Source organism: Chiloscyllium punctatum, chromosome 6 (genome assembly GCF_047496795.1).
Source record: "Chiloscyllium punctatum isolate Juve2018m chromosome 6, sChiPun1.3, whole genome shotgun sequence".
Taxonomy (NCBI): Eukaryota; Metazoa; Chordata; class Chondrichthyes; order Orectolobiformes; family Hemiscylliidae; genus Chiloscyllium; species Chiloscyllium punctatum.
This window is the reverse complement of record NC_092744.1, coordinates 9,526,068-9,542,493: the sequence shown is the minus strand read 5'-3', so window position 1 is coordinate 9,542,493 and position 16,426 is coordinate 9,526,068. Positions and strand designations below refer to the sequence as shown.

The following is a 16,426-nucleotide window of genomic DNA, read 5'->3' as shown; positions in this document are numbered from 1 at the left end:
GATGTGAAAGGAGATTATTATTTCATCCTCTTCTATCTTAGTGTCTTTGATGGTCTTCAGGAGTTTTGGGTGGAGTGAATGAAGTGGTATGAGTCTTCTACTAAGTGTTTTAGTCTTTGGTGTAGCTCCTTGCCTAATCTGTAAATTGGTGTTCCAGGTAGCAGGACTATGGGTCTGAGGGGGGGCTGCTGGTTTAGGAATTTTGTGTCATCTGTAGAAGCGTGGTGTGTTGGATCCGTCTGGTTTCATTTCTTTGAAAGTCGCTCTTATTTATTTCTCTCAACTTCTGATGCCTTCAATGTGTCTGGGTTGTGTTACAAGCCCACAGTCAAATCATGTTATTCTTGTCTCAGCTTGAATATCTTCAGAGAACTCTCAAACATTCTATATTCAAGAATATCCTGTTGAAATGAAATCAGTTTGTATTTCCCATTTTAATCATGTAAGATCTCACATCACACAGTGAAGTTATGCTGTGAGTAACGTTGAATTATCGATGACTTTTTTAGGATGAAAACATTTTGCACTGAAGTAAATATGATTATTTAATTGAGTCAAACTCTTAAAACCCACAAATTCTGCAACTGAAAGGAAAAAAAATTGAATATTTGAGAGGAGAAAGAGAACTGAGCAAGAGAAAGTTAGGGGCAAGGCACAGGTGGCAGAAGTGGGTACTGCAGATGCTGGAGATTAGAGTCAAGATTAGAGTGGTGCTGGAAAAGCACAGCAGGTCAAGCAGCATCTGAGGAGCAGGAAAATCAATGTTTCAGGCAAAAGCCCTTCACCAAGACACATAATCCTGCTCAAAGTCTAAGTGGTCTCATTAGGACAGTATTAAACCATGGGGATAGAGTTCAATACAAGATCATGTTTCACATCTAGATGACTCTTCATCTAAGCTGAAATATTAGCTTGCTCTTTCGCCATTGATGCTGCCCGACCTGCTATGATCTCCAGCATTTTTTGTTTTGATCCTTCAGTACAAGATCTTATGTGAGAAGATTAACTAACCTGGCCGGATCTCTGTCCATTACTGGCTTATCAGTTTTCATGTTAAGTTGATATAATTTTTATGCAATATAAGTTTTGAACTCAGAGGTGATTAATTGATTTCATTTCTACATCAATGATTTGGATTTGGATGAGAATGTACAATGCATAATTAGTAAGTTTGCAGATGACACTGAAATAGGCAGTATTGTGGACAGTGAGGAAGGTTATCAGAAATTGCAGCAGGACCTTGATCAGCTGGGGAAGTGGGCTGAGAAATGGCAACTGGAGTTTAATGTGGATAAGTGCGAGGTCTTGCGTTTTGGGAAGTCAAATCAAGGCAGGAGTTTCATGGTGAATGGTAGGGTCATACAGAGTGTAGTGGAACAGAGGGACCTTGGAGTTCAGGTGCATGGTTCTCTGAAAATGGAGTCCCAGGTAGACAGGGCAGTGAAGGCGGCTTTTGGGGGCCTTCATCAGTCAGGACATTGAGTATAGAAGTTGGGAAGTTATGTTGCAGTTCTACTGGACTTGGTGAGGCCCCATTTGGAGTATTGTGTTCAGTTTTGGTCACCTTGCTATAGGAGGGATGTTATTAAGAGTGCAGAAGAAATTTACAAGGTTGTTGCCAGGATTTAAGGGTCTGAGTTATAGGGAGCGGTTGGACAAGCTAGGACTTTTTTCATTACAACGTATGAGACTGAGGGGGGGATCTTATAGAAGTGTATAAGATCATGAGAGGCATGGATAGGGTGAATGCACTCCGTCTTTTTCCCAGGGTTGGGGAATCAAGAGCATCAGTTTAAGGTTAGAGGGGAACGAATAAAAGAGATCCTGAGGGGCAACCTTTTTACACAGAGGGTGGTTAGCATATGGAATGAGCTGCCAGTGGAAGTGGTTGAGGAGGATACATTAATAACATTTAAAAGGCATTTGGACAAACACATGGATAGGAAAGATTTAGAAGGATATGGGCCAAGTGCAAGGAAATGGGGTTAGCGTGGGTGGACATTTTGGTCAGCATGGACCAGTTTGGGTCAAAGGGCTTGTCTCCATGCTGTAGGACTCTATGACACGATCTGGTAGAAGAGAATCCTAAGCTGATCCTGTAAATCACACTGCATAAACTAAGCAGAATAGAATCAACTGTATTTTCTGGATAAAACTGTTCTACGTTTTTCTGCCAAACGGAGGCAGGTGGGACTAGTTTAGGTTGAGATTACATTTGGCATGGACTGGTTGGACCAAAGGGTCTGTTTCCGTGCTGTATGACTCTATGACACGAAGACAATGTCATGTTCCTGGAATTGCCTCCCTGAGGGCATTGTGGGTCAACCCACGGCAGGTGGATTGCAGTGGTTCAAGGCAGCTCAACACCACCATCTCAAGGAGCAACTCGGGACATAGGGCAATAAGTGCTGACCCAGCCAGCGATGCCCATATCCACAAACAAACTGAAAGAAAAGGGGATGCCGCTGCATTACATTTTATGAAAGCTGTATTTTTGGCTAATTTAGCTGCACTCTCATCATCATGGACGTAGGATATTTATCTGTCATCACGAGTGTTTTGAGGTCAATATAAAATTCAGTTGGATGCCCAAGCATCACTCAATTGGTTTGATTACAAGGGATGTGAAGCCCGCACTGGTCTTCTCTACAAGTTGTATTGCAATTTGTTCCATTAAATCATGCAAAATCTCCCTGCTTGTAGAGATGACATGGAGATGCCAGAGGATGACTGTATGACTCTATGACTGGGGGAGACAAAATCAAAGGTCACATGACAAAAGGTCACATGAAGGCCAGTGTATCAACTCTGTCACCTGCTTTCCACTTTCTCCCCATAGCCCTATGATCTCTTTAGCCCATATTGAACTCCTTGTTGAAAAATATGATGCTATATTCAGTGTTGAGCTTCCTTAATGTTGTGTAAAAGAACTCTTTATCCTGTGCTGTTTAATCTCTTCAGTCTTCAGAAAAGGTTAAGGGCAAGGCACATGTTCCTGCTCAAGACTCACAATTCTTGATTTTGAAGCATGTCAATGTTTCACACTGACAGTCTTTTTGTTTGCACTATATTTATCATTTTAAAGCCAAATCCCCTAAACTGTAACGTGGCACTGTTGTCAATAGAAAGCTGAGTTTCTCCAAGCATGTACGCTATCTGATAATACAGTGACATTCACCCCTGTGTCAAGATTAACATTCACATCACCGTCTTTTTGTGAGAGGTTAGATTGGATTACCTATTTGCCCTCGGAATACCTTCTCCTGTTCTACCTCATTAACTTCTTTGTCTCTATAGATGTTTAACTCTTGCTGCTCTGGGGCTGTGTCCTACTTCAGCACGTTTTCTGAAATTGGTCTACACTTTAAGAAACAAATAATCTGTTTAAGTACTATTTATGTTTGAAAGGGTTCCACAGTGATAGCTAACAAGGCAAACAATGATTGCTGGTTTTTGGTGCCTTTCTTAGTGCATTGGTTTCTCTTGTGTGTCTTCAGGGTTTATATAATCTTAAAAACTAAATGGATTTTGATTATTTCTTAAACTCAGCTCCTGTTAGGACTGACCTGCATTCTGTCTGAACTTTAGCTTCACTCACTTTTCTCCAGAGTGAATTGTTCTTTTGAGTGCAATAAATCAAACAAAGACTTATCGTCAGCAAATCAAAAACGATTCTGTCCTTCATGATCTCTGACTTTAAATCATAGTGATCACGTTTTTCCATGCATTTGGTGGTCTCAATCTGGAATTATCTATGGATTTCCTGAATAATGAACTGTTCTGTCAAATATTGCTGTTTCAAGAATTGGATTGATTTTAAGGTTGGAGTAATTTCCAAAGATTTTCAAACTTTGTCAAAATTATCCATTGCTTTTACATCAGGCTGAGCTATAATGTCATCAATTATATTTCCAATTGCATATAGAGATACATCCAGTTGTTCAGCATCTGATTTCATATCTGACACTGGAAGCTATTCCTTCTTAAGCATTACTTTCTCCAAGATGCCCAATCTATTCTGTCTTTTATTTAGGAAATATCTACAATTAAAAATTCTTGACAATATTTATTTCTGAAGCCATGTCTCACAGTAATTACATATTTTCTTACTTTAAAGGCTATTTATTTTACAACAAAGAAACTCTGTTGTTGTGTATTGTTGCAAAGAAATGTTTCTACAGATTTCTCCAGTCAAAATGGAGGATACTTGCATTCTACCAGAAAAAATGAGTTCATCTCACCTGTGCGAATAAAAGGGAGGTCTAGTGCTTTCTCAGATTCTGTGAGAAAGCATAAGAACATATGAAATAGAAGCAGAAGTGAACGATTCAGCCCCTCAAGCTTGCTCTGCTATTCAATAATATCTGGCTAACTCCATTTGTGTTGGGAATCTTTCATGCCCATGTCTAACAAGTATCTATCCAGCTCAGTTTTAGGAATATTTAATTACCTGACCTTCTGAGGCAGAGAGTTCCAAAGTTGTACAACCTCCTCAGGCAGATTTCTCCAAGGGCCTGAATGACGCGTGTAGTTTGCTAAATTTGGGAGACTCCCATGAGAAGTCGAACAAGGCCTTTCCTGATGGAAAGAACAAGTTGCATTTTCCAACTGAGTCAAGAGAGTATTCTCTCTAGTAAGTGGCAGGAGACCTGTTAATGGGGAGTCTTGTTCATTTATACCTTCACTATTACCTCACCTCAACTCATTACTATGCAGGTTCCCATTCTACAATACATCAGAGAGAAACTAGACACTGAGAATTTCCGACATGCAAGTCAGAATGAGCACATAGTGGCTCTAACTTACCATTTACTCCACCTTGGACAGAAGGCACTAACATATCAGAGCACACTCCATAAGCAGCAGCCACAAGCACTCCATGGAATAAATCTGATACAGATTGGATATCTTGGAGAAAACAATTCTGAAGAAAAAAAGCAGCTACAAGCACTCCATGTCAGCGGATCTGTGACAGTCACTCCACACCATCTTGCCTCATTCCCGATGTTCTTACAGTACACCCTGGCATTTTAATGCTGCATTTTGAAGTGCACCAATTTTTTCTATTGGCTAACAGGGATCCTTACACAGCTAGTATGAACAAGGAACATGAATAGATCAGACAGCCCTTTGAGTCTACTCCCCCATTCATTAAGAGCTTGGCTGATCTGATCTCTGCCTCAATTCTGCATTTATGCATTTATGCATATCCCTAATAATCTCACAGCCTGGTCCAGGCTGTATTTCAGGGCTGCTCACTTGCCTCTTAGCGCTGGTTCACTTAACACCTACCCAGATGCTCACATTACCCCTGCCTTGCCTTGATTTTTATTTTGCATTTTGCTCTCTCAGTGTGGAACTTGGACACAGCCAGTCAGACACTCGGGACAGTCAGGGTCAGTGTCCACTCCTCATAGGATTTGAGGAGCTGATTGTCAGGCAGCCCAACACCCATCTTAGCTCTTTCTGCCCACAGCTGCTGGTGCTGGTGCCAGTGGGGACGGAGGGGTGGAGGTTCAGAACTGAATGATTTGGGGCATGCAGGGTTTGGGCTATGGGTGGATTGGGGGGCTAAGAGTGAGTGAGGGATGATGTTGCATCCAATCATGGGAATCGTGGGTATGAGCCTTGGTGAGGGGGAGAGTCAGTACCGCAGCATTGAGAGAGTGAGTGTGAGAGCACGGAGAGAGGATGGTAGCACTTAGCTTGGCAGAGCAGAGAAGGTCACTAATCTCTGTCATACGCTGGTGAGCATTCTTCCAGCTGGCCGAAACACCACTGACCCGGGCGATGAGCCTGGACCACGTTGACCAGGGTCTAGTGACTTTTTCTTCAGGCTCTGGAAAAGAGCACTTCCCTCCTCTGCACATCCATCAGAACCTTCTGGTCCCCACTCGCAAAGTTGGGCACCAATCTCTCCCCTTCTCTGTCATCTCCAGGGCAGATATCACAAACTGTGCAGGGCAGCTTTGGGCTGATAGTACCTGACAGGATTCCACAGCAGAAAATGTGTTGCTGGAAAAGTGCAGCAGGTCAGGCAGCATCCAAGGAGAGCAGGAGAATCGACGTTTCGGGCATGAGCCCTTCTTCAGGATCCACAGCAGACTTCTAAACATGATAGAGTGTTCAGAGATCCTAGATCCGATCAATGGCAAGTATTCACAGTAACAGTGAGTGGAGGAAGGGAGCTGGCATCAGGATAGGTGTGGGAGATAGTTAATGAAGCAGGTTTGTGACAACAGTGTGTGAAAATTCTTTGTGGCTCATGGACAGTAATGAAAATAGCATGTTGGTAAAATATGGTAAACTTCTGCCCCTCAGCTCGATCCTGAAATGGTTGATGTCAAAGTTTGAAACAGTACCCCTCCCCCACCCCCCCACATCCCCACCACCCTGCAACCCCACTCTGGTTCCAGACTGGCCCAGAAGATGAAACATCTTTTCCAAGTCCTAATTTCTACAGCTGCTCGCCATTTAAGTAATACTTGATTGGTCATGCATCCTGGCAAGTGAACAACTTTACATTTACACATATCACAATCCCTCTGCCAGATTTCGGCACACTCACTCAATCCCATTATATCTGTCTGCAACATCCTTATGTCATCGTCGCAGTACACTCCCCTACCTATTGGCGTCACAGTGGCTCAGTGTTTAGCATGGCTGCCTCAGAGTGCAGGGACCTGGGATTGATTCCAGCCTTGGATGACTGTCTGTGTGGAGTTTGCATATTCTCCTCATTTCTGCATGCTGTCTATTTTCCATCTGCCAGTCAATCTTCTATGTGTAAAAGGCCGGGAATCACACCTGAGAGGGCAGCTATGTTCAGCACAATATTACCATGGTACCACCAGCCAACCTCATGCTAACATGTTGTCATCCCCATTCCCCAACATGAACTCTAATTTACTGCAGTCATCTCGATGTGGCACCTGATCAAATTCTGCCCAGTCATTCAGGGACAGCATATCTCTAGGTTTCCCATTATTAGATTAGATTAGATTCCTTACAGTGTGGGAACAGGCTCTCCACACCGACCCTCCGAAGAGTAACCCAACCAGTCACATTTCCCTCTGACGAATGCACCTAACACTATGGACAATTTAACATGGCTAATTCACCTGACCTGCATATCTTTGGACTGTGCGAGGAAACCGGAGCATCCGGAGAAAACCCACACAGGAACTGGGAGAATGTGCAAACTCCAGACAGACAATCACCCGAGGCTGGAATCGATCCTGGGACCCTGCCACTGTGAGGCAGCAGTGCTAACCACTGAGCCACTGTGTTGCCCATTATCAAAACAAAATCTCATTATCTACAGCACATGTATTTCTCCAAAGAACCTCAATAAGTTTTCCTTCCTGAAACCTCGCTGACTCTTCCAGATTTACCTTTCGACATTTGCAGCGACAATTGCTTCATAATTCATTTTGACACGTCAAGTTAAGTTGCCTGTTTTACTCCCTCATTGTCTGGAAGAGTTATATTTACTACTCTCCAGTTCAGTGGAACCTCTCCTGATCCTAACAAGTTTTGGAAAATTAACACCAACTCATCCATTACTTGTTTGTTAAGATGAAGTCCATTTGGACCTATCAACACAAGCTCCACTCATTTGTTTTAACTTCCCTTGCAATTGTAATTCCCCTTTCAGTTCCACCTCCTGATTTACAGCTTTTATCGGTTTATTTTTTGTATCCTTTATGGGGAAGCAAAATCTTTGATCACCTCATTCACCATTTCTTTATTACTTTTTATTAATGCCTATCTATAGGAGCAAACACATGAGACTACAATAAATGATTCCCATTCCTTTATGATTTGGAGGTGCCGGTGTTGGATTGGGGGGTACAAAGTTAAAACTATAACCTGGTGTTGTGTGATTTTTAACCCATTTATTTAACCAACTTAGTTGAATCAGTCCCATTGTCTGTGGTTTTGACGAATTATTTTGATATAACTTTGAATTTTTATAATGCTACATCTCTATAAATCATTGATCAGACCCCATCTGAAGTATTGTGTTCACTGCTGGGCACCTTACTTAAGTAAGCTGCAGAGAGAGTTCAAAGGGAATTTACTGGAATAATATCAGGAATGAAGGATTTTAGGTACAAGGGAAGATTGGAGAGATTGGGCTCATTCTCTCTGGAGCAGAGAAGATTAAAAGGTGATCTTATGGAGGTGTTCAAACATATGAGTAATTTTGACAGAGGGACAACTGTTTCCACTAGTTGGTGTGTCAACAATGAGGGGTCACAATTTCAGGATTGTCAGCAAAAGGGCTAGGAGTGAGATGAGGAGAAATTTCTTCACACAGAGAGTTGTTAGATTTCGGAATGCGCTGCCTGGGAGAGAGGTGGAGGTGGATTCCATTGGAAGTGTTGTCCATCATGTTGTATAAACTCACTTTACCATCACTCACTTTGAGGTAGATTTGCTGCCATTAACCTGTTTAGAGGTCAGGATCCACTGGGTTAGTTTAGGATACTGTGATAGTGGAAATCTATTTGATCGTTTAATGAGAAGAGCCACTTGTCTTTATAAGATGTAGCTTATTGCTTGATATTTATGAGTTAAAAGCCACAGTCCCATTGGAAAGAGATGGCTGATGGTGCTTCACCCTGAGGGAATGTGGGTGACTGAGAGAAAGAGAACTCTGTATGATAACTTCAGCTGGTGCAGGAATTGAGCCTACACTATTAGCATTACAGAACAATCAGCTGGCCAACTGAACTAAACAACTACCACATTTACATAGTTTACAATCACACAGCACCAGGTTTTAGGCCAACAGTTTAATTGGAAGCACTAGCTCTCAGAGCGCTGCTCCTTCATTAGGTGATAGATGAAGGAGCGTCGCTCCTAAAGCTAGTGTGCTTCCAATTACATCTGTTGGACTGTAACCTGGTGTTGTGCGATTTTTAACTTTGTACACCCCAGTCCAACACCGGCATCTCCAAATCATGACCACAGGTACACACTGCATTGAAATCATAGACTTTGTTATGGAAACAATGAGGCCAACGCAATTGGTCCATCTTACACATTCGAGACCCTAAGTGGACCTCCCACCACATCATTGTGCTTAACTCACTCCTCAAAATGCATCCTTTCTGATCCTTCCATCTGTAGGCAACAGTAATAGGTGCTACAGAAATGCAAGTCCTTTCCTTTTCAAGTTGTCTCAGGGGCACAAGTTTAAGGTGAGAGGAGAGAGATTTAAAAAAGATATGAGAGGCACATTTTTTACACAGAGAGTGGTTTTACTAAGTGAAAGTGCTGGATTTGGGCACAATTACAACAATTAAAAGCCATTTGGACAGGTACATTCAGAGGAAAGGTTTGGAGAGATATGGGCCAGGAACAGGCAGGGGAGACTAGTTTAGTTTGGGGTTATGTTCGGCATGGACTGGTTGGACCACAGGGTCCATTTCCGTGCTGTATGTCTCTAAGTTAAAATTCATTGAATATCATTGATCAAGGTCTTGTATTGTTCTTATTTTTACGGTTTTATTACAGATTAAAGATTTTCAGGCATCAACAAAAGTTGGAAGTATAACAAAGAACTGGAGTGGATTTCTCACTGAAGCTCTCACAGATAAGGATAACTTTGAAATCAACTTTCCAACGGTGCTGGATGTTAGGATTAAAGCAGCCCTGATTGGTCTATGTTTTTTAATTGTAAGTATAAAGATTTTCATGAAACATCCAACTCTGATTGGTGAATAGTAGCACTGAACCAGTCTGTCTTACAAAGAAAGGTGAGTCACTCAGGCATATCTTTACAAAGTAATATATTTTATACATTGGAGAATAGTTTGGAGGTAAAAAGAAAGGAAAATCTTTCTTGTAATTATTGGAGTGTGGATTGCTTTACCACAAATGGTGGTGTGGTTGAAACCAAAGTTGTGATCTTTGAAGTAGGAAGAATTTGAACCTATGACTGCTATTACAGGTGTGAAGGAACCAGTGTTTCACTGGACTGGAAAACGTCATATATCACACGATATCAGGTTATAGCCCTACAGGTTTATGTGAAATCACAAACTTTTAGAGCATAGCCCCTTCATCAGGTGAAGTGAGAGAGGGTATAGAATTTATAGGCAGAGAGATCCAGGGCATAGAGATCCAGGGCAGATAAATCCAGGGTAGAGAGATCAAGGGGCATAGAGATCCAGGGCAGAGAGATCAAGGGCAGAGAGACCAATGGCAGAGAGATCCAGGGCAGAGAGATCCAGGGCAGAGAGATTCAGGGCAGAGAGATCCAGGGTAGAGAGATCCAGGGCAGAGAGATCCAGGGCAGAGAGACCAAGGGCAGAGAGATCCAGGGCAGAGAGATTCAGGGCAGAGAGATTCAGGGCAGAGAGATCCAGGGTAGAGATCCAGGGAAGAGAGATTCAGGGCAGAGAGATCCAGGGTAGAGAGATCCAGGGCAGAGAGATTCAGGGCAGAGAGATCCAGGGTAGAGAGATCCAGGACAGAGAGATCCAGGGCAGAGAGATTCAGGGCAGAGAGATCCAGGGTAGAGAGATCCACGGCAGAGAGATCCAGGGTAGAGAGATAAATGGCAGAGAGATCCAGGGCAGAGAGATCCAAGGTAGAGAGATCCAAGGTAGAGAGATCCAGGGCAGAGAGATCCAGAGCAGAGAGATCCAGGGTAGAGAGATCCAGGGCAGAGAGATCCAGAGCAGAGAGATCCAGGGCAGAGAGATCCAAGGTAGAGAGATCCAAGGTAGAGAGATCCAGGGCAGAGAGATCAAGGACAGAGAGATCCAGGGTAGAGAGATCCAGGGCAGAGAGATCAAGGACAGAGAGATCCAGGGCAGAGAGATCCAGGGCAGAGAGATCCAGAGTAGAGAGGTCAAGGACTGTGGTATCAAAAAGTTATATAAAAGGTGTGAGTGGTGTATCAGATAGTAAGTCTCTGCAGGTGTTCCAAAATGTCAGATGGTGCGAGTAAAATGTCAACAGCTGAATAACAAGTGAGGATCTCCACTTTGATCAAATGATGTGGCGATGCCGGCGTTGGACTGGGATGGACAAAGTTAAAAAATCACACAACACCAGGTTATAGTCCAACAGGTTTATTTGGAGGTATAAGCTTTCAGAGCGCTGCTCGTTTGTCAGGTAGCTAGTGGGGCTGGATCACAGGGGACAGAATTTATAGTTAAAGAACAAAGTGTCGTACAACTGGGCGATGTATTGAACAATCCTGGATTTCTGTTAAGTCTTTCATCTTTTAGATGGATTGCAGGTTTAGATTCACTAATATGTAAATCCCAGAACTTCATGCAAGTCAGGTAGCTGATTAAATGAGACAGAGAGATAATTACAAAAAAATTAAAATAACATGGTGCTGGAAATGGCTGGAATAATATGATAGCTATAAGACTCACATGTCGCAGGTCTAACCAAAGAAACAAGACATCCAAAAACTGTGCAAACCAATTCAGGTAGAGCGATCATAACAAGTTATCAAGGGAAGGGTGTCAGAAGAGGTCCTACTGCAGAGCTAGAGACAAGAACATTGCATCATAACAGCCCCTTTACCACAAAGTGGTGACCATTTCTCAGTTCAATCATAACAGGAGGAGTGCTCTGATAATTAAGCCCAGTTGCATTTTTGGTAAGACAATCAGGGCAGGACTTATATGCCTAATGGTAGGGTCCTGGGGAGTGTTGCCAAACAAAGACACCTTGTGATACAAGGTTCATAGTTCCTTGAAAGTGGAGTCGCAAGTGGATTAGGATGGTGAAGGTGTTTGGTATGCTTTCCTTTATTGGTGAGTGCATTGAGTAGAGAAGTTGGGAGGTCATGTTGCGACTGTACAGGACATTGGTTCAGCCACTTTTGGAATATTGCGTTTAATTCTGTTCTCCCTACTATAGAGGAAGGATGTTGTGAAATTTGAAAGGCTTCAGAAAAGATTTACAACAATGTTGCCAGAGTTAAAGGATTGGAGATAGAGGCAGAGGCTGAACAGGCTGGGGCTGTTTTTCTTGGAGCAACGTAGGCTGAGGGGTGACGTTAGAGAGGTTTATAAAATCATAAGGGGCATGGGTAAGGTGAATAGCCAAGGTCTTTTTCCCAAGGTAAGATCGTCCAAAACTAGAGGGCGTAAGTTTAAAACGAGAGGGGAAAGGATTTAAAAGAGACTTAAGGGTTGAGAGTCTTTGGAATTCCCTTGATCTAAAGGTGATGGGTGCAGAGTCTTTAATTGTTTTTAAGGCACAGCCCTTAATGACCAAGGGGGAAGAAAGACCTTTGGGGATATGTAGAAATGTAGAATTGAGGTTACAATCAGTTCATCCATGATCTTCTTGGATGGTAGAGCAGGTTGGAAGGGTCAATGGCCTGTGTTTCTTCCTTATCCACATGTTTGTACCTGCCCAACCCTCTGATAAACTCAGGTCACCTGCCTGGCTCTGATGATCAGATTAGGAAAATATTTCCTCATCCCATCAAAGGTTAAGTAAGAAAACACAATGGAAGCAATTTCAACAGAATTATGGTTATTGAGCAAGAATCAGTTTCAACATCTCGACAACATTAATTGTCATCAATGATAATGCCTCCATATAATCTTTGCATCCCAGGATTAGGAAATGGAAACAGAAATTATTTCTAATCCCTGTTTCTGAGCAGCTTCTTGTCATCTTTATTGAGAGCAGGCAAGTGTAGGCATTAGGTGAGGGAAGGTAAAATCAATTAGAATTGTGACATCGTAGAATAGAGCACTTGCCCAAGCATTGAGAGCAAAGGTGAAGGTGGGCGAACACATGATTTCATGCTGCTAGCATAACATTCGGCCTATAGCTGAGGCCTTTTTAAATTCATTCACAGGATGTGGGTGTCACTAGCTAGGTCAGCATGTATTGACATCTGCTGACATCAGTTGCATCATCATGATATAAAAGGACATATTATATCCATGCATAATTCATTGCTGAAATGGAAGTAATCGCATTTGACATGAATCTGACTGTGTGACCATAGCATCTCATCCGACACAAAGTGAGCTTCCAACTTCAAACATCTTCCTTAGAAAGGCCACCCCCACAATATTGCTCATCTCTCAACCCATCTACTGCTGTAGCTTTCAGCAATAAACAGTCAGAATCATAGACTTGTACAACACGGAAACAGACCCTTCGGTCCAACATGTCCATGTCGACCAGATATCTTAAGTTAGTCTGGTCCCATTTGCCAGCATTTGACCCATATCCCTCTCAACCCTTCCTATTTATATACTCATCCAGATGCTTTTTAAGTTCTAATTGTACCAGCGTCTACCACTTCCTCTGGCAGCTCATTCCACACACGCATGAAAAAGTTGTCCCTTAGATTCATTCTAGATCTTTTCCCTCTCACCTTAAACCTATGCCCTCTAGTTTTGGATTCCCCGACTCCAGGGAAAAGACTTTGTCTATTTACCCTATCCATGCCCCTCATGATTTTATAAACCTCGATAATGTCACCCCTCAGCCTCCACCACTCCAGCCCCAGCCTGTTCAACCTCTCCCTATAGCTCAAACCCTCCAACCCTGGCAACATCCTTGTAAATTGTTTCTGAAAGCTTTCAAGTTTCACAAAATCTTATTATAGCATGGAGACCAGAATTGTACACAATATTCCAAAAGTGGCCTAACCAATGTCCTGTACAACCACAACATGACCTCCCAACTCCTGTACTCAGTGTACTCTTAGGCACTTCCAAACTTGGCTGTTCCAAGTCTCCTAACCAACACAAATTCACTAAGCTATCAACTCTGTCCCTGCATCCCTCAAAAGGATAAAGTTCAAATTTTGGCACAAAACCCTTTCTGGCTTGCCCATTCCATCTGTCTATATGCCTTTCTCCAACCCTTACGTTCCAAGAACTCTGACCTCCGGAGCAGCCGGAAAATCTCTTTGCCCCACGGTACTGTCCCTGCCTTCAGCCCTCTGAGCTACAGTCTCTAGATTAAACATCTTCAGCTGTTAATCTCCTTGCCTTCCTTTAGGATGGTTGGAGTTGCATCTCCAACCAGGCTTTTTGTCACTTCTTTCAATATCACCTTTGGCTCAATGTCAGATTTGTTTGATGATCCTTCTGCAAAGTACATTAAGGTGTGTTAAGGATACTGTACAAGTGGATATTGAATGGAACCATTTTCTTGCAGGATTATATGTACTTTGAAATTACACCACGATGAGAAGCGAGTGATTGGAATGGAGTAGAAAGGCAGCGATACAACTTGAGTAAGTGGACACATCCTTCTCTCTGCCTTACGCACCAAATCATTGTATTAATAATGCTTGATTAGATGGACCCATGGGCCGAGGAGTGGCAGATGGAGTTGAATTTAGATAGATGTGAGGTGCTGCATTTTGGAAAAGCAAATCAGGGCAGGGCTTATACATTTAATGGTAAAAACAATGACTGAAGATGCTGGAAACCAGATTATGGGTAGAGTGGTGCTGGAAAAGCACAGCAGTTCAGGCAGCATCCGAGGAGCAGTAGGATAAGGTCCTGGGAAGTGTTGCTGAACAAAGCGATCTTAAAGTGCAGGTTCATAATTCCTTCAGAGTGGAGTTGCAGGTAGATAGGATAGTGAAGAGGGTGTTTGGTCTGCTTTACTTTATTGGTCAGAGTATTGAGTATAGGAGTTGGGAGGTCATGTTGCAGCTGTACAGGATATTAGTTTGGCCACTTTTTGAACATTGTATGTATTTCTGGTTTCTCTGTTATCGGGAAGATGTTGTGAAACTTGAAAGGGTTCAGGAAAGATTTACAAGGATGTTGCCAGGGTTGGAGGGTTTGAGCTAATGGGAGATGCTGAACAGGCTGGGGCTGTTTTCCCTAGAGGGTTGGAGTCTGAGGGGTGACCTCATAGAGGTTTATAAAATCATGAGGGATATGGATAGGATAAATAGACAAGGTCTTTTCCAAGGGGTGGGGGAGTCCAAAACTAGAGGGCATAGGTTTAGGGTGAGAGGGGAAAGATATAAAAGACACTTAAAGGGCAAGTTCTTTATGCAGAGGGTGGTGTATGTATTGAATGAGCTGCCAAAAATAGTGGTGGAGGTTAGTACAAGTACAGCATTTAAAAGGCATCTGGTTGGGTATATGAATAGGAAGGGTTTGGAGGGATATGGGCCAAATGCTGGCAAATGGGACTAAATTGGGTTGGGATATCTGGTCAACATGGACGAGTTGGACTGAAGGGTCTGGTTCTGTGCGGTGCATCTCTGTGACACTGTGAACTCTATATTTACAGGGACCAAATCACTGTGAAGCTATTTCAAGACTTTTATTCCCACTCTCTGTGGATCTCCCTTTCCGAGAGGACATTAATTTGAATTGAAAATTAATTGGCTTGGCATTGACATCTCCAGTAAAGATGAAGTATGACCATGTTGAGGCTGAAAGTGCCTTGGAGGGAACAAGGAGAACAGGTGCAGTGGTGCAGTGGAAAGGATGCTGCTGTGCAGAAACCACCCGGAATGGTTTACCTCTAAAGTTCACAAGCACTCGATCTTGAAATTACTCCATGAAATTGCAACTGCATGCACGCTAAAATAAAATCAAAAGGTTCTGGAATTACTTAATGTGCCAGGAAGAGTCTGTGAACAGCAAAAAGAAAATAATCAGAGTTCAAGTTTAAAGTCTGAGTCTCTAAAGTTTAAGCTTAATTACTTTTCATCAGTACTAAGTTAAACATCACACAACACCAGATTATAGACCGACAGGCTTATTTGGAAATATTTTAGCTTTTGGAGCGCTGCTCCTTCATGAGGTAGCTACCATCCTGGCTTTCATCAGGACTGGAAGCGATTAAATGTGTGAAACTTGTTTTTAAGCAAGTATAGAACGAGAGGAAAGAGGAAATGAACAGTGTGGGAGTTCTGTGACAGAGTGGCAGAGAAAAGAAATTAAATGACAAAGGGTTAGGCAAAAGCAATGTGGTAATGGGACGAGCAAAAACAGCCCTGGAGGAGATATGGGTCGTATCAGTAAGAACCATGACCAGAACCTGCTGTCTTGAGAAAGCAGGAACAGAAATTGTAATTTGAAATTATTGAACTCACTGAAGAATCCAATGTCCATATTCTTAGTGTGCGTGCATGGAAAATTCATTTTTCAGCTGTTATAAAGGCGGTGAACGAAAACGTTTTACACAAAAGAGGTCAATTGGTGGAAGGCTAGTGCCCTGCTCCTTATCTGAAGGCCCAGGTCTCTGGAAGAGGAAGTGACTGTGCAGCTGCTGTTGGATGTTTAATTTTACAGATTGAAAGAAAATCTTCAGTGCAGCTGATCATACAGCCTCAGGGAAACTTTAATAGACTCAAATTATTTTGCTTTGTTTCAAAAAAATGTAACATGAAGCCTTCCATTATGGGATGTGTCAGAACCTGGTCCCCTCATTAAAAATACAG

At 42.5% G+C, this 16,426-nt stretch overlaps 1 protein-coding gene across 1 annotated transcript in view; it reads left to right on the top strand.

The window, feature by feature from the left end:
• LOC140478460 (phospholipid scramblase 1-like) overlaps positions 1–15,463 on the top strand; it is a 34,037-nt gene extending 18,574 nt beyond the window's left edge. Inside the window, exons 5-7 of the mRNA XM_072571717.1 lie at positions 9,526–9,687; positions 14,170–14,248; positions 15,268–15,463. Of these exons, the coding sequence (XP_072427818.1) occupies positions 9,526–9,687; positions 14,170–14,202 (195 nt within the window). The 3' untranslated portion in view covers positions 14,203–14,248; positions 15,268–15,463. The remainder of the gene's footprint in view (positions 1–9,525; positions 9,688–14,169; positions 14,249–15,267) is intronic.
• The last annotated feature ends 963 nt before the right edge of the window (positions 15,464–16,426 follow it).